Source organism: Rattus norvegicus, chromosome 17 (assembly GCF_021556685.1).
Source record: "Rattus norvegicus strain SHRSP/BbbUtx chromosome 17, alternate assembly SHRSP_T2T, whole genome shotgun sequence".
NCBI lineage: Eukaryota > Metazoa > Chordata > Mammalia > Rodentia > Muridae > Rattus > Rattus norvegicus.
In genome coordinates, this window is record NC_141550.1 from 93075270 (window position 1) to 93098710 (window position 23441).

The 23441-nt window shown below is 42.4% G+C and overlaps 1 protein-coding gene and 1 long non-coding RNA gene across 2 annotated transcripts; one reads left to right on the plus strand and one right to left on the minus strand.

The window, feature by feature from the left end:
• Positions 1-221: 221 nt before the first annotated feature.
• Positions 222-18833, plus strand: LOC148000335 (uncharacterized). The gene is made up of 3 exons (XR_015641967.1): positions 222-404; positions 11901-11970; positions 14776-18833. It is a non-coding gene; the product is annotated as an uncharacterized LOC148000335 (long non-coding RNA).
• LOC148000336 (sperm motility kinase 2B-like) lies at positions 10880-20665 on the minus strand. Its single transcript, XM_087591911.1, has 5 exons — positions 20481-20665; positions 17385-17476; positions 14636-16379; positions 14132-14302; positions 10880-11373 (listed from the first exon to the last, which is right to left on the minus strand). Exons 3-5 carry the CDS (start codon positions 16344-16346, stop codon positions 11321-11323), a joined length of 1935 nt encoding a protein of 644 aa, XP_087448037.1. The 5' UTR covers positions 16347-16379; positions 17385-17476; positions 20481-20665; the 3' UTR covers positions 10880-11320.
• Positions 20666-23441: the final 2776 nt, after the last annotated feature.

The window sequence follows — 23441 nt, forward strand, 5'->3', positions numbered from 1 at the left end:
CAGATGTCGTTTTTTCAGTGAACCCGCACTTAAATTAGAAACAAGAGATTTGGTGCTTTTAGAAGCAGAGTCACTGGGAGGGGTGGGACTCGGAGAAGCTGCACAGGGCCCGCCCCTCTGCACTGGTCCCGCCTTCTTTCTCTCATTGGCTGAGATTCTCAGCGCGTCACACCGGCGACCAGGTTGTGCCCGCCCTCCCAGCAGAGAGGGAATCAAAGCACAGGAAAAGGTGCGTGTGTGCAGGTGTAGAGGATCTAGTCTGTGTCAGGGCTAAGGAAGGTGTGGAAACCCTGTTTCCTTGGTTACCTGAGAGGGCGGAGTAACAGCTCTGGTTGACCAGGCAGGTTAGGCAGGTCCGGATTCCCTTGCCAGGAGAATATCCCGCCTTGGACCACAGAGCTGAGGTAAAGAAGGGAGCAGGCTGCTATAGAGGATCAGGGTCTGGACCTCAGCAGAGCATGGCGGAAGGTGGAGGGCTACTCTGCGGGGTTGTACCGCGCCAGGGAAAAGGTTGGTGGCCAGTGCTTGTCCTGGCCCGGGTTCACTGAAGTTGAGCCCTGCATGGTTGCTTACTGAGGCAGTCCTTTGGCCCGAGGGCTCTGGCAGTGGTGAGGACCCCATGCAAACTTTACTAAGCAGGGCGCTGGTTCTGCAGGCCAGAGCCCTCAGGGGTCTCTTCACCCAAGGTAGTGCTCAACTGGAAGTTCCCTACCCTCAGCCTGCCTGGTCCTTCCCAGCAGGTGATTGAGGGAACTGACAGGTTGAGAGTGTCTCACTTTGAGCCTTGGGCCCATCTCTCATTCTCACTCATGTGCTCCAAGTTCCTGCTCTCCTTTCCCTGCCTGTGACACCAGCTGCTGCACTCCACACACCACCCTTCCTGGTTCATGCTCATCTCTGGAGAGGTGGCTGAGATGCTAATATTATAGGGAAACGAACCAGGGAGATTTCCTGTGCCACCTGAAGCCAACATTCATGAAGGGTTGGAGCTCAGGCAATCAAGAAAAGTGTCTTTTTCCAATCCTGAGGGAGACAAACAAAACAGCAAGTCATTCTTCTCTATCTCTGTCTCTATCTGTCTCTCTGTCTCTCTCTAACACACACACACACACACACACACACACACACACACACACACACACACACACTCACCACAGACAGACAGACAGAGATCTGCTCTTGCCTGATAGATATGTGAGAAAAAATTTGTTGGTTCGCGTTGAATGCCATTTATGTTGAATTCTGGCCAGTATTTCTTTAAGCATCAAATTCATTTTCCATTTACTCCAGGGTTTGTTTAACAGATTGGTAAGGCACAGTGATTTGTGTCTTTTCTTCCTGAAGGCCCTTGGATGTTCTACCCTTATGTTAACTTCCACATCTAGTAACCTTATACTAATCCACACCTAGTAACCTTATAGTAATAAAGATGTTGTTATGTAGTTAATTGGTAGGGGGTGTCCGTATGTAAAGAGCTTTGCAGGTAAATTTTCTGTTGCTCTTTGCTGTCATCCACATTTTTACTAATACATACAGACACTGAGAGACTTTGTGAGAGGACATGAGGGGGATGGGTTTCTCTGATTTACTTTCCATTAAGATACTTCCCAAACGATAACTTTCATATACAGCATATGTATTTAATAAAGATCTGTTAAGTATCTATTGTGCAAGAGACACTTTTCAAAAGCAGGTGAATATCACCTCTTGGGGCATCTATCTTCTAGAAGAACTTCAGATCATAAATAAATAGAATATGCCCTTGTCAGATGATGTTATAGGACTTAAGAGAAAAAGCAGGGAGAAGGCAGAGCCAGAAATGGGTTTCAATTGGACTAGATGTCTTCTATACTTTTCAAAATATATTTTACGCATGCGAGTGCGTGTATCTATGTGTGTGTGTGTGTGTGTGTGTGTGTGTGTGTGTACACCTGGTTGTTAGCATTTGTTTGCATGCACAGTCTAGAGGAGGAGTTCAGGTGTCCTGCTCTATCATTGTCCTGCTTAGTCCTTTGAGATGGTGTCTGAGCTTGAAGCTAGGTTGGCATGCCAGCACCAATATTTTGTCTGCTGCTCTCAAGGCTTGGTTTAGAGGCATATATGTAGTCAGATGTGCTTTTTATGGAGATTTAAACTCAGGTTTATGTTTGCCCAGCAAACACCCATATACACTGACCTAGTTCCCTTAAGGCTGATTGTATATAACTTCTTTTTTTCTAAATTTGCTCCTATTTTATTTATTTTTATTATTCATTTTAATTTTTATTGGGTATTTCTCTTTTTCTATTCTTTTCTATTTTTTTAAAATGTATTTACATTTCAAATGTTATTCACTTTCCTGGTTTCATATCCATAACCCCCATCCCATTCACCCTCTCCCTTCTTTCATAATTTTTTTTCCTCCCCAAACATCTCCCTTTCCTGCCTCCCTGTCCTGAAATTCCACTACAGTGAGAGGTCCAGACTTGGCAGGACAAAGGGTTTCTCCTCCCATTGGTACCCAACAAGGCCATGCTCTGCTACATGAAGCTGGAGCCATGGGTCGGTCCATGTGTACTCTGTGGGTAGTGGATTCGTCCCTAGGAGCTCTGGTTGGTTGGAATTGTTGTTTTCCTGGGGGTTTTGTTTTATGTTGGAACATCTTTTGGGTATATGGCCAGGAGAGGTATAGCAAGATCCTCAGATAGTCCAATTTTCAATTTTCTGAAGAACCTCCAGACTGATTTCCAGAGAGTTTGTACCCATTTGCAATCCACCCAACAAAGGAGGAGTGTTCCTCTTTCCCCACATCCTCTCCACCATCTTCTGTCACCTGAGTTTTTATCTTAGTCATTCTGACTTGAGATGGAATCTCAGGGTTGTTTCAATTTGCATTCCCTGGATGACTCCAGATGTATGCTGAACATTTCTTTAGGTGTTTCTCCGACATTCGATATTCCTCAGCTGAGAATTCTTTGTTTAACTCTGTACCCCGTTTTTTTCATAGGGTTATCTGACTCACTGGAGTCTAACTTCTTGAGTTCTTTGTATATTTTGGATATTAGCCCTCTATCAGATGTAGGATTGTTAAAGATCTTTTCCCACTCTGTTGGTTAAAGTCACACCATGGCATTATATATTATTTGGTACTAATATGAAGGGTATCATTTCCCTAATTTCTTTCTCAGCCTGTTTGTCCTTTGAATAGAAGATGGCTACTGATTTGTTTGAGTTAATTTTATATCGAGCCACTTTGCTGTTTCTCAGGCTTAGTAGTTCTCTGGTTCAACTTCTGTGGTCACTTAGGTATACTATCATATCATCTGCGAATAGTGATATTTTGACTTCTTCCTTTCCACTTTGTATCTCTTTGACCTTCGTTTGTTGTCTGATTACTCTGGCTAAGACTTCAAGAACTATATTCAATAAGCAGCAAGAAATTGGGCAGCTTTGTCTACTCCCTGATTTTATTGGGACTGTTTCATGTTTCTCTCCATGTAGTTTGATGTTGGCAACTGTTTGCTGTATATTGCTTTTACTACGTTTAGGTGCCGACACTGAATTCCTGATCATTCCAGGACTTTTATTATGAAGGGGTGTTGAATTTTGTCCATTGCTTTCTCAGCATCTAATGAAATGATCATGTGGTTTTTATCTTTGAGGTTTTTTTATAAAGTGAAATCTGTTAATGGACTTCCATATATTGAACCATCCCACTCTTCCTGGGGTGAAGTTTACTTGATCATGATGGTTGTTCATTTTTATGTATTCTTTGATCCTGTTGCGAGAATTTTATTAAGTATTTTTGCATTGATATTCAAAAGGGAATTTTGTCTGTAGTTCTCTTTAATGTTGGGTCTTTCTGTGGTTTCAGTATAAGTAATTGTGACTTCATAGAAGGCATTTGGTAGTGCTTTCTCCATTTCTAATTTGTAGAATGGTTTGGAGAGCATTGGTATGAGGTCTTCTATTAAGGTCTGATAGAATTCTGCATTAAACCCATCTTGTGGTGGGCTGTTTTTGATTCGCAGACTTTTAATAACTGGTTCTAATTCTTTAGGAGTTATGAGGTAATTTCGATGGTTTATCTGTTCCTTGTTTATCTTTGGTACTTGGTATTTGTCTAGAAAACTGTCCATTTCCTTCAGATTTTTAAGTTTTGTTAAATTTGGCCTTTCTTAATAGGACCTGATGACTTTTTTCATTTCCTCAGATTCTGTTGTTATGTCTCCTCTTTTATTTCTGATTTTGTTTATTTGGACACACTCTCTGTGCCCTCTGGTTCGTCTGTCTAAGAGTTTATCTATCTTATTGATTTTCTCAGAGAACCAGCTCTTGGTTTTGTTGGTTCCTTGTATAGACCTTTTTGTTTCTACTTGGTTGATTTCAGCCCTGAGAATGATTATTTCCTACCTTCTACTGCTCTTGGTTGCAGTTGCCTTGTTTTGACCTGGAGATTTTAGGTGTGCTGTCAAGCTGCTGATTTGTGCTCTCTCCTGTGTTTTGCTTTTTTTCAGGCAGTCACAGCTATGAGTTTTCCACTTCACACAGCTTCAATATTGTCCCATCAGTTTGGGAATGTTGTACCTTCATTTTCATTAATCTCTAAGGAGTGTTCTAATTTCTGTCTTTATTCCTTCCTTGACTAAGGTATATGTGTGTAGAACATTGTTCAACTTCCATGTATATGTGGGTGTTCTTTCATTATTGTTGTTATTGAAGATCAGCCTTAGTCTGTGGGAATATGATAGATTGCATGGGACTATTTCTATCTTCCTGTATCTGTTGAGGTGTGTTTTATGACCCGTCATATGGTCAGTTTTTGAGAAGATACCATGAGGTGATGAAACAAAGGTGACTCTGGAGTCTGACTCCTTGGTCCCTGGTTTCCAACAGGGCTCCTGTCAGGACTGTGGTCCCGTCTGTAGCAGACCTCCTGTGAGGGCCTTCCAACTGGAGGATATTCAAAGGGGCAGAGAAGCTGCTGATATGTTGCCCAGCCTGCAGTAGATCTCCTGGGAGGCCTTCAGACTGTGGCATCTTCAGAGGAACATTCAAAATGTGTCCTCTGTGAAGCTGTTCTGGGGACACAGATGGAGGGGGGTGACAATGGACTGTGGTTTCTCTTTCCTTGAGGGCAGCCACAGGACAGGGAGGCCTTTTATTGATTTTGGCAACTGCCCTGCCTGTCACAGAGACCCTGGGAGGCCTCCAGATTGTGGTGTCAATTTCCCAGTTGCCCTGTATAAAGAGGACCTCTTGGAATGCCCTCAACTGTGGTGTCCTATGTGCATTACATCTCCTGGGATGTCTCAAATTGTGTTGTCAGATGCCCTGATTGTAGCAGATTTCCTGGGATGCCTCAGCATGCGGTATCAAATGTTCTGAGTGCAGTAGTTCTTCTGATACACTTCAGGATATTACGCCTAATGTTCAGAGTGCAGTGGATCCTCTGTTAAGCCTCAAGATATAGTATCTTCCAGGAAGCAGACTAGCTAGCAGTCTGTCCCTGCAGAAAGGTAGAGGCAGAAAGTCTGTCTGACATTTTCTTCAGTGAAAGTCACTGCTGGTTTATCACACTCTGTAGGACTAAATTCCTCATGTGAAAAAGGCTTTATTTCAAGGGTGAGGTTACCACTTCCACTGGTGTGGTCAAACCGTGAGAATCTGAAGATTCAAAATTCTCATCTTCAACAGGGTCCTTCCACACACCCCATTTCAAGTGATAGGATCCCATTCTTTGTCAGTTAATGTCTTTACTGTAACTGCTGAAGCTTGAATTTTCACTCTAATTCAGCCAAACTAAAGAGGGCTGAAGTTTGATGTTCTGCAACTCAAGATCTATGACTGCTAGAGATAACTTCTCTCCAAGGACACACTTAGTAAATTTTACACTGTTTACTTGCATCTGGAGCCATTCAATTTTATCATGCAGCTCATTCATTTCCTTCATCCATTTGTCCAGAGGTACTAAGAGCATCAAGCCAGCAAAATCATTTTCTGATTTTTCCCCCAACTTGTAGAAAATTTTGTATACCTAATCACCAAAGTCATGAAGATAATCAAAGGCATTGGCTTCTTTAAGTTTGAAAGACAGTATCAACCACAGATCTTCAATATTTTCTGACCCCCAGAAGACAGAGTATGAGTGGAGGTTTCAGTAGTTGAAGGAGCTGGTGAATTATTAAACCAACTCCACATTCCTAAAAGTCTCGTATTTACACATCTGCTACTCTAGAACCATTACAGGTACCAACTTATGTATTGGTCAGAGTTCTCTAGACTCACAGAATTTATAGGTAGTCTCTGTATAGTAAGGGAACTTGTTGATGACATACAGTCTGTAGTCCAACTCCCCAACCATGATCAGCATCAGCTGTAAATGTTGTCCAAGGATATAGCAGTGTCTTAGTCCCACAAGACAGGCAGGCTAAGAAGAGAGAACCTTCCTTATTCCAAAGTCCTTATATAGGTCTCCAGCAGAAGGTGTCTGGAACTTGCTTTGTCCCAGATGACCTTGAACTCTGAGATCGCCTAGCCTTAGTCTCCTGGAATTCATAGGCACTATGCCCCAAGATCTCCATGCCAAGATACACGTCAAATACTTCTATCTCCTAGCCTTAAGATCAGTATCAAAGGTGAACCTTTCAATTCTGAATTGTAGTTCATTCCGGATATAGTCAAGTTGACAACTAGGAATAGCCACAATAGATATGTATGCACTTATTTGTGTGGATGTGTGCATGTTGAGTGTCCATGTAGAGACTATTTTGTTGGGCTTCACATTTTTAAGAGTATTAAAAGTTTTGACTGTCCACTTTTATCATATTGAATTTCATTGTCTTCATTGTAATGTGTTGTAGTGTTCCCTGGTCATACTTGCACCTCATCTTGTGAGGTCCGAAATGAAGCTCTTCAGGGTCCCTACAGTGAGACTCATGGAAACAGTGATCTATGCAGTAGCAAGAGTACTTTAATTTAATCTGGCATGCCTGGGTCTTCCCAGTTCAAAGGAGATGACCCTGAGCAGTCTCTGATAGGGAGTTATATACCTTGAAAACTATTGGACAGAATTCAAACATTGGTAACTAGGCAGGGTACTAATGATGGGGTGAAGTGACATTCAAGCTGACTCGTGATCAGTGGACCATTGTGGACTTTCCAGCGGGCACAGTTGGGAGTCAAGGAGGTCTGTGGAGTTACAGGTGGGTTTGTCTGACAGTCTGGCTTATAGATGCTCAGGAAACTAACTACTCCTTGGAAGGGAGGGGTCTGTGTGCATGGAGGTTTGAGGGGAAACTTTCCCACTGGCCTTAGATCGACTCCAACTATAACTCTTTCATTCCCCCATTGTCTTTAACACAGCTTCCATCTTGAAGCTTACAGTCCTCCAGCTTGTATTTTGCCTCCCTATTTGCAGCTACACCTAGTGTTGTCTTAAGATGATTAACTGGACTATATTCACTTAGCAAGGGTCCAGCTAGAGTACCTTCATAACAGGGGAAATTAAGACACACAGTCCATACAGACATATAGTTAGCAGGGACAATAGACTGAGGACTGAGACTGAGTCAACTTTGACTTGAGGGGGTTGGTGTGCGTTTGAACCTTTATTTTCCTACAGCTAGAGCCAGGTAGTCTTCTTCAGTGGAGGAGCAGGTCCGGAATGGTTGTAGTGCACCCAGGTGGCGACTGTGTTCAACAGGATGATGAAAAGTCCTTTTCACTTCGGTTTAGGCTCAGCTTGGTGAAATCTTAACTTGTGAGCTTTTAGAACCAGGCCTACTTCATAGAGGGTACATAATTTAGGCCAAACATATTCATGAGCCTATTGGGGAGCTCTGACCTTAAATATTAAATTATCATTTTTCAGATCTGTAATAGCTGTCAACTATAGGTTGGACTCAATGGGGGCTAGAATGCCATCTATATCTAATATAGGGCAGAGGGAAGGAGCATCATGCAGTCCCCACCAGTCTCCAAGGCTATTTTAATTAAGGTCTCTTTTAGAATTTTATTAATCTTTTCTAACTTTTCTGAACTCCGGGGACGATATATATACACAGTGGAGTTTCAAACTAGGCCCCAAGACCGTAGCAAGTCCCTGACTTACCTGAAATACAAAGGCAGTCCCCATTATCTGATCCTATTACCTTAAGTGCTCTAAACCTGGGTCACCTGGCAAGCATTCAAGTTTGTCATGTCCTTGACTCTGGATCTTTCTGGGAACAGTTCTTGTTAAAGAGGTGGGTACTATTACCTTACCTTTAGTCGATCGTCATGAGCCCATTTAATTTCTTTTTCTACATATATCAGCTGTTCTGGGCAGTTTTGCTAGGACAGTGGCCAATCTAGAGATGACTCTTTACTTTAAGGTTGCATCCTAAACAGCCTTATCAGCCCAGCTGTTATCTCTAGCCATTGGATCTTTTGGCAAAGGTTTCCATGCACATGAGCAGTTGTAAATGCCTATCTGGCTGTCCCTGAAGATGTTAACAACCAGTCCTCTTCCCATGATGAGGGCCTGTTTTAATGTTCTTAGGTTGACCATTTGAAATGAAGTGCTTGGAGGAAGACACTGAGTCCAGATTCCCTCCATTTGTATTGTCACCACTGCCCCTGCCCTCCTCTCACCCCCATGGATGAAGCTGCTTCTGTCCATAACCCAGGTCTGTTCTGTTTCTGACAAAGGTGTGTTCCTCAAGTCAGGTCAGGTACTGAACACCTGTGCCACAGCCTCGTCACAGTGATGGAATGGACAGTCCCAAGTCAGGGTCAGGTGGGAGAGTTGCAAGGTTTAGGAAAACAGGTGGTAGAAAACATCTCAGCCAGGGAAAACTCTGATAATGAAGCCTGTAGGCATTACTGAATCATCAGTCAGAATTGTAGGGGTAGTCATGAGTGTCAATGTAAATATATTGAAGCTTGGAATTTCTTTTGTCCTGGATCGGCTGTTGGCTGGAAGTGGTCTAATTAATTCTTTCTGTCATGAAATGCACTCTTCTACAATCTCCCTGCAACCTTAACTTTTCTCTAACCTTTGGTACGAACTTAGTTGATGAAAGTCAGGGCTATCATATGAGAATTTTCTCTTTGCTCTTATTTAATATCATATGTGAGCCTGGGACAAATTATATTGAGATATGCTTATAGAACCTGGTGGCAAATCTGGAGACACTCCCTACCCCTTACTGAATTGAAGCCCTAATCTGGGTGGGTTCCTTTTGGGGCCAGGAGCCATTTGTAAGCTCTGTTGAAATATACTTTTGCCCACATGGAGCCTCTCCTGTCAGGGATCCTGGATGCCAGTTTGCACTGTGTCAGCAATGAGCAGAGGAGCAGGGAAAAAGGGGTTAAATCCTTGTGACCTTGTGAGCCATGAAACTCTGAACCAATCCTGAAGAAAAAGAGAATTCAACAAGTGTCTGCTGGGCATTAAACTCGGGAGCTCTGGAAGAGCACTCAGTTCTCTTCACCTCTGTGCCATCTCTCCAGCCCTAAGGCTGATACTGTCAATAAGGAAGGAGCTGGTTGCTGGGCTGAAGTAGGCTTTTGTTTTTTCTAGTGAAGAAGAAGTGTTTAGAAGGTAGGGGTTGAGGAGGAGGGAAAATGTCTGAAACATTTTATCTTCTATTGCTGACACCTTGGAGAGTTAAAAGGTCTCTCTCCTGGTGCCATTTAACAGCAAAAGCAGGCCACTCCAAGTTTCATTAAGTGGTCCTTAGTCCTAAATTCTTGAAAATGACTCAGAATAAGATTAAGGTGAGAAAACAACTGGTCCCATGTCCAAAATTTTCATCAGTCCAAGTCCAAAACATGAAAACAAGAATGCAAAAAAAAGAACAACTAACACACAAACCAAGTGTCCCTTTTCAAGGGCAAAGTACACAGACCAACCCATCACTGCTGTGGATGGGATAACTCAGACTATCTGCTCCTGCCAGAAGTGAGATGCACACAGGTTCTGGTGACTTTGCTGGCCTCACCCTGGATCAAAGTTCTCTGACATTGCTGGCCTCCGGAGAGGTCAAAGCCCTGTTACCTAGCCCCTGTGAGCCCTCCTGATGCTTGCAAGAAAGAAAGGAGCCAAAAGCAGAACACAATGAAGCTAGATAGAGAGAGCACAGAGAAGTCAACCTCAGTACCTAGTTGTAACTGCCACTCCTCCCTTTCACCACTCTCTCATGGGTCCCACAGAAGAAGCAAGTTTTCAGATGAATGCACCAATGTGAGGTTCAAACTGAACCGACTCCAGGACCTCTTGATTGACATTCATGGAGACAGTGATCTATACAATAGCTTAATTCTGCCTTATTGAGGCCTTCCTGCTTAAAGGGAGATGACCCTGGGCAGATTCTGACAGGGAGTTATATACCTTGCTAAGAATTGGGGCAGAATTCAAGCAGTTGGTAACTAGGCAGGGTATTATTGATGGGGCGAAGTGACCTCCTACTGACTAGTGATCAATGAACCATTCCTGCTTTTCCAGAGGGGAAGGAGAGGTGAGTTGGAAATCACAGGTAGCTTTGTTTAACAGTTTGGCTTTCAGTTCTGTGGGAACTGACTATTCCCTGGATGGGATGGGTCATTGTGCTTGAAGGTCGGCAGTGGAACTTTCCCACTGGTCTTCAATTGACCCACACCTCCGGCTCTTTCAAGAGTGATTCCTTCCCACAGGCAGTGGTCTTTGTTGTAGTAGAATCAAAGATGGGGGAGTATAGAAAGGAGGCAAAAGAAGAAAATAAATAATTTAGGTTAAATAAAAGTGGCAAGAAACCATTAGCCAGAAAAAGAATTTTAAGATGGGGAAGAGAAAATATCAAAAGGTAAAAATACAAATTACCATGTTGTCAAATACAGAGTAGTCAGTCTGAACAAATATATACACAAGCAACAAATATGGGCTCTGCAGGTATATTTATATTTATTTCTGGATACACAAGATATGTAAAAATATATAACAAATTTAATCACGTAAAGGAGTCCATCAACTTAAGAGTGAAGGCATGAGAAATGTTTGATATAGGATAGCTGGGAGAGTTTGGAGAGCAGGCACAAAAGAGGGAGGTGATGTCACTGCTTCAATTAAAACATTAAAATATTAGATAAATACAAATGTATGAACAAAATTATATACAAATAAGAGGAATAAAAAGCAAACCTTACAAGCTCAAAAGAAAACACAGAGAAAAAAAAAGCCACAATAAATCTATATCTCGGAGCATCTTCCTTTCATCTGCCCTCCTAGTGGAAGGAGCAGGATGTTGGAGACCCTTTTGTTATACATGGATTTTAGTCCAGGTGAGTCCCAAATGGTCCAACGGTCCACTCATCAGGCCACTCATTGTGTCCAGTCCGTTGTCCAGCAGGAACAAAAGTCCTTGGCTGCCTGGACTGCATAAAGAAAACTGGAGTTAAACAAGAGAAAGAAAAAATATTCATCACTAGCAAACCCTAGTAGGTTTTTTGCCACGGGACATAGGTTTATGTTCACTGGCCAAGAAATAGACAGACATGACTATAAAATTTAGACAGTCCATAGTTGGAAAAGTCTAGATAGATCTATAAAGAGTTAATGTGTGCATGATACATACATTACCTCAGAGTTACCCCTCTCTCTCTCTCTCTCTCCCTTTCTCTCTCTGTCTCTCTCTGTCTCTCTGTCTCTCTGTCTCTGTCTCTCTCTCTCTCTCTGTGTGTGTGTGTGTGTGTGTGTGTGTGTGTGTGTGTGTGTTTGTGTGTTGGTGTCTGTCTGTTTGTCCTCATACCTGAAGGCCAGGAATAATCATCAAATGCTTTTTTACCTCAATATTGAGACAGAGTAATATGTCAGTAATCTCAGCTCATCAGTCTGCCACGCCTGCCTCTGTTAAGCTCAAGGCCTAAGATGACACCATGATTCTTCCTTGTCTGATTTCCAGAGTCCTTTTGTTGCACTGTGACACTTTACCCAACATCCATCTCCCCAGCTGCAGAGACCAGATCTGCCAGGTAAAAATATTTAGAATGTCCTTTTTCTGACAGGATTGCACTCAGCCTGGTACTTCCTCTTGCCTATACTGGCCTTGAAGTTGTGTTACTTGACAGGGTAGAGTGGCTCAGAACTGAAACTTCTACATTGCAGAATTAGAGACAGGAAGAAGAGGATCGTGCTCAAGGTAATCTTTAGCTACAAGGTGGCCTGTTGGGATTTAAGAGACCTTGATGAAAACAGAAATGTTCGCAGCATAGCATTACACTAAAGGAGGAACAGAGGCAGCAAGATCAAGAGGAAGACAAAGGTAGCCTGGGCTTTCATTCTATCCCGAGTGGTATTCTCTCTGAATTTTAGGTTTGACTGTGTGAACACTAAAACCAGCATAGCAACACTATTCCAAAATAGGAAAAAAAACAAAACAAATGTAAGAAGAAAAAAAAATGAAAGTATGCTTAATTTGCATAAACATATAAGAAAATAAGAACCAATTTCTTCTGTCTATTGTACATGGAATATGTTCCCTTAGCATACACCTGTGAGTCTGTTAGAATTAAGAGTGATATATTAAGGATTTTTATTGGAGTGGTTAGTGTTTTTCATCTGTTGGTTTTTAATTTTGTGAATCTATTTCCATCAATTGGGATTTTATACTTGATGTTTCTATTTTGTGTTTTCCACTTAAGGCCATCCTGAGGGGTACATGGCTCTCTAGGAGTCCAGTATAAGAAACATCCATTGAGACCCACCTGCATGGAAGTTGGTCATGTAAAAGTAAAGACAGACACACTGACAGAGATATAGACTCACCAGGGCTTCTACATATCAGGGTATGGATGGCAAGGAATCATCAGGGTGTGAGGCCAACTCTTAAAACCTAGGCTAGCCAGGGTCTGTGAGAGGCTTTCCTTGGTTTTGTCTGAGTAGCTAACCTGGTTCAGTGCTAGAGGCCAGCAAAGAACCCCTTTAATGAACTTTCCCAAACTTGTGCATTGTGGGTTCAGATACACGAGTTCATATAGTGCTCTTCTTGCTCCAGAGTGGAATATGATATGCTTTCCCACTCAAATTAGAGAGGAAACGATTGTCTGTCGTAAGAGAATTTCCTGTAGCTCAGGGGATAAAGCACATGAGAAATATGTATGTGATCACAATGGTGGAGTACTATAGGGACATGCTGTTAAACTCAGCACATATCACTGCAGGATTACTATGCCAGGATCCTTGATGTCCTTTGAACAAATTAAGAGAGACACTGGGTCAGAGGGACCCTCCACGTCAGTCATATGGTATTCTGTACACCTCATGCTGTGGAAGATGTTGATACAGTCTAGTTAAAAAGAACACAGGAGATGATATCTTAACAAATGTAACAGTAGGAGGGACAGGGAAAGCTTCCCAGAAGCTCTCACAAAGGAATTGCAAGGCTGTTTAACTGGGCATAAAAAAGCAGTGTGCAAATTCTCAGGTTAATGGAAGCAGCCTGGGAAGATTTATCCAGTGGAATGCATACTCCAGTGGAGGCCGGAAGCTGTCATGAGCTAGGGCCACACCAGTTTGCTTCTCCATCATTAAGTTATTCTTTTGACTCTGCTCATAACACCTGTCCCTCCTCCTTCGAGGAGGCTGTGACACAGGTAGGAATCTAGTTAGACATTTGAAAGTTGGCCTTGAGGGAGCAAACATAGAGAGGTGAGTAATTACAGGGCAGAACTGGTGAGAGAGAGGGCACAGCTGCCTTGGGAGTCACTCCACAGTATGGGTTTTGTAAGCTTTACCCTGAGTTGGGTCTGAGGACTTAAGCAATATAAACTGTGATATCATTTGCAGGGCAGTGGGGATGGGTGAGGGTCTGGTCAAAGTTTGAAAGGAGAATTCCCTTCAGAGGAGACATAGAGGTCTCATATTCAACCTGGGAACCCATTTTAGCTCAGGTCTGATGGGCTGACTAGGGAGACTTTTCTGAGAAGTCTACTTCATGATGAAGACCATGTTCTCTGCAAGAAACAGGAAGCAAAGAACAGTACAGTCCCACAGAACAATCTGATGTTTACCTCTGCTAGAAGAGAGGGCAGAGGGCTACTGATCCACTGACACTTTTAGGGCACTGTTCTACTTCATCCCTCCCTTCTGAGCAAGACACAGTGAAAAGGCAGGCCTTCCTGTCTGGGGCTTTACCTGGAGAGACCTTGCTGTGGTGTGGGCAGCTCTTCCTCTGGAGAAGGGGCCGGCAAGCACACAGGCACCTGGACGTCTGGCCTGGCTCCTCTGAGACTGTATAATTTTCAGCCAGGCCAACCCCCACCACTGGCTTAAAAGCCAGGGAGCTGAGGCTGCTGTTCTTCAGGACTTGAAAAGAAAAAGACAGAAAAGAGGCTCTTGGTGTCTGAAAAACAGAGAACTTCCTGTGCTTTCCATAAAGAGTCATAGCACCCCACTGGTTGTCTTAGGACTCTCTGCCCCATTTGGGCATGCCCCCACCTCCCTCTCGTCCTGCTTTAATCAGTGTCTCTGATTCCCCTTATGACTCACAAAGCATCAGAACACCCTTCAGGGGTTTCTATGGACTTAATCTTTCTGAAGTTACAGTTTGTCAAGTTTCTGTGTGCCTCAAGGACTATCCTCATTTGTCACAAAGGACAGGAGGGAATATGGATGAAATGAATGAGGACATGCACCCACCTGGTTCTGTGGGTGACGCAATGTTCTCCTCTCTTCCTGAGAGCCAAGTTATTGCAGGAGACTTGATTTCTGATGGTGGTGGCAGACAGCAGCACAGGTTTCGAAGGCTTCTACTAATTGTCTTTTTAAACCCCTTCCAGTGGTGACGCCATCCCCGATGGGAAGCTGGGCAAGGCACTTGTGGCTGGCCACTAGTGACGGTATCTTCATGAACCATGGCCTCTTCCTTGATGAAGGTGTTTTTGTCCACGAGTGTCTCTCTCTGCCAGGTATCTCCAGAGCAGCCTGCAAGGCTTATCCCCTTAGGTGTCTGCAGTGATGCACAGAAATCATGTGGCGGTATGAAGGAGGACACATTCCGGTCTGCTGTAGTGGAATAGGTGTATTGAAGTCGAGGTGACTGGATATGTTCAGTTAGACTACAAGACAACACAGTCTTGGAGTCTGAGAATGTCTTCCTGATTTGCAGCCTGTTATCCCTGAATTCTTCAGCTATAGGACAGTCCAGGAGATCGAGCTGGAGGGTGTTGGTCCTTGTTTGCTGGTAGCCTACAGCATGCCTTCTGACAACCTTCCTGGAATTCTTCCTATCCTCCTTCTCCCGAATATTGGATGAATGTGAGGACAAGGTGAAGGAGGAGAGAAGAGGTCCCTTTCTCTTAAGAAAACGAGGGAAGGAGTGAAGATCTTCTAGACCTGGCTCCACTTGGTGGTGTGTGCAGACTTTCCTGAGTGGCTTGTGCTGTTGAATCAAGTATGTTGCCAGCACCTCGTTGATATTTTGGTCTATGAGAGACTCAGTGCTTTTCTCAGGTGTATGCCTCATGACTCTCATGGCTTTGATGGTGCTAGGGCTTGGTGTTCCTGTGAACGTCTGTATGGATGTCGGTGGTGAGTAGGCCTGGCTGTCTTTGATCATGGGGCGCATCATAATTTGCTGGATGCTGGGCCTCCTGCTGGGATTTATCATCAGCATTTCCACTATAACATTGAAAATATCGTTGTCAACATGAGGCGGAATGCTGAAATTGGCTGAACTGATGTGTCTCCTCACCTCTGCAAATGACTTGCCTAGGAAAGGCAAGTGCCCAGTCACCATGAAGAAGAGGAGGACACCTACACTCCATATGTCAAATGGGCGGCCTTCATATTCCTCAGCTTCAAAGAATTCTGGCGCACAGTATGGCAGCGTGCCACAGAAATCAATCAGCTTCTGCCCAGGAAGTGTTTTAGCAGCTAGGCCAAAATCACAGAGCTTGGCATTCCACCTTCCGTCTATCAAAATGTTGTTGGCCTTTATGTCTCGGTGGACAATATTATTGTCATGGCAGAATTGTACTGCCTCTAATATCTGTCTAAACATTCTTCGGGCCTCCCACGATTTTAAATATCCACATTCCCGGATTCGGTCCAGTAGGTCTCCCTGAGAGGCATGCTCCATGACCAGGTGGGTGGCCTCTCTTGTCTGGACCACTTCGACCACCTTGATGATATGAGGATGGCCCAGGGACTTTAGAATGTCAACTTCCCTGCTCATCACTGAGGAGCACTTCTCGGTGTTCTTGAGAACTTTTATAGCTACACAGGTGAGGGTTGGGACGTGGTAGGCCATTTTTACGACTGAAAATCGTCCCCTTCCCAGGGTTCTTATGATCTTATAGTCAGTGGTAAAGTTCTCGATAGACTCTCGGCTCTCTGGGTCCTGCTCCATGATCAGGCCCTCCTTTATATGGCTAGAAGCAAACTTGCAATAAGAAATAAAACAGACATTTAAAAACAGGCCCCAGAACTTGTTGATACGCTCAAATTCCTACATTAAAGAGATGAGAAAAAAAGCTCAGGAAAACATCAGACAATCTAGACATGTACTTTACATATTGGGAAGGGAAGGACAAGGACCTACTGCAAAGGAGCAGATGCAAAATATGACATAGAGGCGGTTGTCAGGGACCAACTGCAAACTGAGAGAATCTTAGACACTAAAAGCCACTAAATTGGAAAAGCTCACCATCCTCTCTCCTGATCTCAGCATTCTCTTTGAGTAGAGGCATCTAGAATATCAGCTTCAAGAGAAGGTGTAAAGAGAACAGATCCCTGACAACCTATACTGTGCAGGATGGCGATCTGCCTCTGGAGTTCCCAAATTTGGCTACTCAGGCAGAGGACCTGTAGGTGGTTCTCAGAACACAGGTGCCCACAGCTACCCTAACTCCAGCTCCAGGGGTTACTACACCTCTCTACTCTAAGCACACCAATACAGCACACTCACAGGTGGTATACACCACTTAAAATAGTGATACAAGTCTTTCTATATAATTTTATTAGTATGAGCTGTCAGGTTAGCAACGGAATCAGATTTCAGGGAAGTGGAACTATAGACAGGTATAGAGAGATTTTATTTTCTTACACAACTGAGTTATGCTATGTGAATATGTTATTGTATCAATCTTAGGGATTGTGTGAGAGACTCACAACCACCTGTAACTCCAGACCCAGGAAACCTGACTCCCTCTTCTGACCTCCACAGAATGCATCTGGGATATGGTACTCAAGGCATATGAGGATGCAAATCTGTCATACATATGAAGTGAAAAAATATAATACTCTAACATAGCAAACATAATTTAATAAAACGTGAAATAGAAGATAATAAAAAACATGGAAATGTAAATGCATAACTCAAGCCAGCAAATACAGAAACCAAAATCAAAAAGAGCAAGTTGAAGTGTCCAAAGTTGGAGAAACTCACTATGTCAGGGTCCAACAGCTCCTGAATGTCCAAGTCTAATTTCTGTGTCTTCAAATTATAATTTCTTTCCAGCCAAGCAACAGCTTCTGTACCTGTAAGGACAGAATGCAGCCTCAATCAGAGCTGTAAGTAGACAGGTGTCTATCCATTGTCACAGGGTTCCTTGGGAGGTTAGAGCAAAGGGTAGCCAACACTGTGGCTAGGCACGGTCCATTGCTTCACCTCTGCTTCTGTCTCCATGGACAGGAAGGCTAGTCTTGGTCATTGGAGCACTAGAGGGCAGGTTTGACTCAAGAGTCTGTCCCCAGTGTTACCCACTGACCCATTTCTTCCTACTTGTACCCCTGCCCAAGGACCATAATTGACCCCAAATTGCACCAGCTAATGGGAACAATGTTCAAACACTTAACACTCCATCTTTAACAAGGACACTTTTGTCATTAATAATCAAACAAGGAATCCTGAGAATGACAATGGATGCCAGAGCTTTCGCACTCCAGTTTTTTATGGATTCTGATATTCAATTGCAAGTTGATGGACATTGTCTTCCTTCTCACATGGACCACACACTTCATAAGTTTGTAATAATTCATGTCCATATTCAATGTATTCTATTTACTTTTTAAACTCCGACAAGTGGTTGCTAAAGGATTGTAAGTCCTGACTACCTTGATTGTTGTGAGAAAATGCTATTATTCATTGCACCTCTGGGCATGAGACTACCATTTGTGGGGCTGAGAGGAATATGACACCATTAATCCCATATTGCCTGCCCTCAGGCTTGAGACTTCTGACCAAAGCTCAAGATCTAGAAACAGTGAGCTGATATGTTCCAAATGATCAAGTAAACACCCGTCAGCCAGGAACCTATAAACAACTGATGTAGTAGATGCGTTGTTCTGGAACTCTGGGTCCTTCTGCTCTCAAACACAATGACTTGTGTTTGACCTTCAAAACAACAGAAGTTGATTACTTGTGCATCAGGATGTTAGCAAGGCAAGGACAAGTACCCAACAAATTAATTATGTACCAAGGCTGCTTTCTAATTCTAACTGGCCCTGTGTATGTATTCCCAGAGGGTCCAGAAAAAGTATGAGATCAGTGTATCTTTGGTGCAGGTGACATGTTGTGCCCTGTAGCAGTTTCCTGTGTATCCACATCTTACTACTGTTGAATTGGGGTTGAAGGTTGAAGTAGGAATTGGCACAAAACAGTCAGATAGGAAAAATCTAGACTTGGGTAAGCTACCTGGACCCAGAGTGATGAGAGTCCCTCAGGGTCCTCTGACAGACATAGGACAAAGTTAAAGTCAGGATGATCTCATAAAGATGAGCCCATGTTAATTATAAAATTTGTGAAAGTGGAGGAGGAAGATCATCACTTAAAGTAATCTTTGGCTACTCGGAAATGATGATTCCAGCCTGTGCTCCAGGAGCGTCTGTCTCATGGAACAAAAACAAACATGCGAAATGAAAGAAAGAAGTGGCTGCTATGTATTTTTGCTTGATCTATGTTCCCAAAGCTCTAGAAAGTAACTTTAGACCCATTGGGCTTACACATGAGATTATGACATTAAGGACAGAGGTGCAAGGGCTTTTGTCGGCCATTTGCATGTGTTTGAATGTATGCTGCTATCCCCTCTCACCACAGCCCATCAGTTTTACACATTAAAGGAATCTGACAGGACTCACTAAGAACCAACTCCATGACAGATGACAAAGGAAATGGACTGCAGTTTAGCAGAGGTCAAGGAAGGACATTCCCTCTTGAAATGTTCATAGTCATATAGAAACACCACATGTGTACACATTGCACACAAAGCATTTCCTAGCAATGCTAACAAGCTAAACCTTCAAAGAATGAAACGGAGGTACAGGCATGGTCCAGCCATGGGCTTCAAAGTCCTACTTGTTAGGTCTCTAATCAGATATTAGATTTTTGAATGTCCCAGGGAATACAACCCTCCTTCCTCAGCAATGTCATGGAAAGCAAAAAGGATCCTGAAAGGCTCTTTGTTGCTTGACTATGAAGGTTCTGTTCTGCACTCCCATTCCACTAGCAGATAAAAACTATAGGAATGGTGGAAGAAGTTTTATTCAAGCCTAGGTTTGGAAATTTGGAGAGACACATTGTCAATATAAAATTCCCTCTCTTTCTCTAAATGTTGTTGGAGTGAGTCCAGTGGAATGCTGGGCAGACCATTCCAGCACTAGGCACTTTTTGTTCCTGGACGTGTACTTTAAGCTGTTTTGCCAGCAAGACTCAAAGGCCCATGCTTGTTCCTTTGCTTCAAGTTCATTATTGGCCCGACCTCCTGTGCCTGGTACCACACTAGCTTCAGAGTCACATTTGTTCTCCTGAAGATAGAAGATAGCAATTCAGTGGAATGACAGCTGCCAACAGAATGACCCAGGTAAATGAAGGGTCATAGTATCATATGTCCCACTTTGGAAGGTTCTTCTTGGCAGTATAAAACTGGATCTTCTTAGACTTATATCTATTCTGTCCTTGAATTCTATTCAGCTACCTACTTTCATAGTTATCGTCAAAAAATTAGGATCTAAGCATTGCCTTGTAGATTGCATAGGGTCATGAGTTTGCACTGCAAGGAAGATCCCAAGTTAACCCGCTAGGGGGAGGCTTCCTGCTAAATCACATAGACCTGTTGGTGCCTTTTCTTAATAGACCACCCAATGTAGCCTACCAGTCCTCTGAATAGGAGAACTTGAAACAATTGTGCTAGCACTTGGAAAGAAAGGGAACAAACTAAGAGGGAAAAACTGAGGAACCTGAAAGGGACTAGCCAGGGAAAGTGTGATCATGGGAATATGGTCAAAGTTCTTCATGTACATGTCTGGAAATGCCATTAGGAGATTGTACGTGCTGTTTTTTTATCATAAACTATTGTTCAAAATTAGTTCATGGAATAAATACTTGTAAAATATGACAATTCAAAATCGGGTGATAAATCAAATCAACAAAGAAAAATTCTCCTATTCAATATTCAAACAAAAATATACAGGAAGAGAGACTTAGTTTAAATACAGAAAACAAACAAGTCTAAAGTGAGATATAGGAATATAGAGGAAAACTCACTGTGTTCAGATTCAACAATTCATGAATATCCAAGTTCAGTGGCTAACTGAATAAATGCAATTGCTGTGCAAACAACCAAACAACCAACCATCCAATCAACCAGCCAACCAAACCAACCAAACCAACCAACTAACCCAGCCACCAACCACAGCTAATGCCCTGTACAGACAGGATGTGTTTTCAGTAACTAAGGAAATAAATGACCTCACAATGGTTCCTTTTGAGGTCAGAGCTGAAATGGACCAATGAGGGCTCGGCACAGTCCACTAGTTTTCTTTATTTTCTGTCCTCCAGACAGGAACGTATTAAGGTCAGTGAGGCAGTAGAGACTTGAGGAAGATGGTTACACCCAGTTCGCAGTCCCTATATCTCTATGACCTACTTCTTTCTGCTAGGTTATGTTTTTTAGATTTTCTACAACCTCAGAAACCAGGGTCACATGCCAGAGACCAATGTTCAAGCACAGGAACCTCTCTTGATAGTAGATATCCAAACCCCAATAAAGCCTCTTTCTACTTTAAAAATAATGAGTGGTATCATATGAATTATAATAAGCGATTCACAACTGATATCCAACACTGGTATATGGACAGTGTATTAGTTTGCTTTATTGTTTGTAATATTATACAGTTACATACCTATATAGTGCCATGACCTTATACTCAATGTCATCAATCAATTAAAAGGTTCCATGACCTTACCTAAACTCAATTCAATTTTTTCCCAAATTACTCCAGCTTGCTTTCAATATGACACAAACTAAAGGGCACACACTATCATTCATGTATTAGTCAATGGATAACCTGGTTCATTTTTCACTTAGACCCTAACATTCTGTAACAACTGTTGGTTTGTGGAAGCTATCCCATCTGCACTTGAGAAAAATGGATCTTTTTCTTGGACTCACATAAGAATAAAATATTAACTTCTCACTGACCCAGGCATACTTTGACCAAACTACAGTGTGACTACCATCCTTAGGGGTGAGACTTTCCCATGTTTTTCCCATAGAGTCTTCATCCAGTTTCTCACCAGACAGAAAGCTAAGATTGATAGTTTATAAATGATAGAGAAAATAACTGATCATTAGTCATCTTAGAATCCTCAACCCCGAAGGCAGAGGCACACATGGTTTGTTAAACAAAACAAGCTTTTCCTCGCCAAGATTTGATAAATAGAGCAAAAATTCTCAACCAAACACCAACCTAAAGTGTGAAGACATAAATGAAGATTTAGTGTACATTTCCAGGCTAAAGCAACTCCTCAAGTCTTCCCCGGGCAGGTTTGGGCCACTGGAGCTCCCTTGACCCCTTTTGTGATCTTAGCTCTGTATTGTGTTTTGAACACTTCTGGATTTAAAATTCTGGTACAGTTTGTGTCTACCTCATTCCAAGTTCTTACTGGAAATGACAATGGAGATGTTAGTGTATTTGCTTCTATCAAACAAATGAGGAAGGACATTTTCCCTTGTCTTAACGCCTTTAATATTTGAACAAAATATACTATATTTAAAAATGTTAATATTATCATCATTATTTTAAATAACATGTACATGTCTGTGCTTGTAGTTGTATGCAGACATGACTAGAGTTGGTGGTGGAAGCCACAGGTTTTACGTGTTTGTAGATCTGGAGTTAGAGTTGGTTGTGAGACACACAGCATGGGTTCTGGCCTCTGAACTCAACTCCTGTGCAGAAGCTGTGCCTTCTGTTAACCTGAGCTGTGTTCCAGTCTTAATTTCAATTTTTATGATTGCAGTCATGGTTCCCCTTCTTGTCTACCGCATATTTCTTTTGTAGAAAATTATTTTATTTCTAATAACTGGTAAATTTTATGAATAGGAGAAATAAACATTTTTCTGTTTTATTTTACAAATTTAATATTCATCTGAAAGTATTTTATATTTTTGTAGGTCTTCAAAGAAAACTTCCAATGAAAAGAACAAAGTATGAAAAAATTTATTTAATCATATTTAATAAGATAGAGTATAAAAGTTAAAGTAATATGGTGATTTTGAAATATAGTAGAAAACAAAAATTAAGAATCTTTTGTTATATTCAAATATTTCTTTTCAAAACATTTTCAAAATTCACCAATATCCTGCTAAGACTGAACCCACAGTGAACGTGGGGGGAGGCGGCAAAGCGGGGAGGATGGGGAGTGGAACAACCATAAAGAAGGGGAGGAGGAGGGGTTAGGGGTTTGTTGGCCTGGAAACTGGGAAAGGGAATAACACTCGAAATGTAAATAAGAAATACTCAAGTTAATAAAAACAAAAATTGAAAAAAAAATGTCACCAATAGTAAAGGTGTCCTTCCTGTAAAAGTCAGGCTTTTCAGAAGCATCTGCATTGTTACTTATGTAAAACATGGTTATTTGTCTCTTCTGTATACTTTTGGTTTGGGGTACATATTATAAAGACATCTGATATAACTATAATTCATTTTATTGGTAAAGGAACAAGGAAATCATATGTTTGAGCTTACCAAACTCACGTCATCATCTGAGGGAAACTCAGAGGATTGTGAGATGTTCAGTCATAACACTATTTTGCAACTTATTGAACAGCTCAGGAGGCCAACCTAAGGTTGGAGTTTTGCATGCAGCCTCTGTGTGTGCTATAGAGGAACATGAATTAGAGTATCACTCATGAAATATCAAAGAACAGAAAACTAGTCTCAGCAGGAGTTGCCAGCAAGCCTGAGCTTCAGTGAGAGAGCATGACAGTGTGGCTTTGGGGTTGTTGCATGAGACTCAGGGGTTACAACAAAATGCCACAGGCCAGTCAGCCAGGACATTAACTTGTGGGCTGTGCCTTTTGTTGCATCCTCATGTGGCTGGAGGATTGCAGCAGCTCTCTGGAGTGAGTTTGGCAAAGGGGGCTGAATCCAGACATGATGTCTTTGCAATGTGATGTGTTGAGGAGACACTCTGAGACTGCACATGGTGTTTTCTTGGCTC

Coding starts and splice junctions, on each gene's coding strand:
- LOC148000336 (XM_087591911.1), bottom strand. CDS start 16,346: ATGGAGCAGGACCCAGAGAGCCGAGAGTCTATCGAGAACTTTACCACT. Junction 14,303..14,635: donor TGCGTCACCCACAGAACCAG/GTGGGTGCATGT, acceptor TTTCTTTTCAAG/TCCTGAAGAACAGCAGCCTC. Junction 11,374..14,131: donor CCACAGCAAGGTCTCTCCAG/GTAAAGCCCCAG, acceptor TTCTTTATGCAG/TCCAGGCAGCCAAGGACTTT.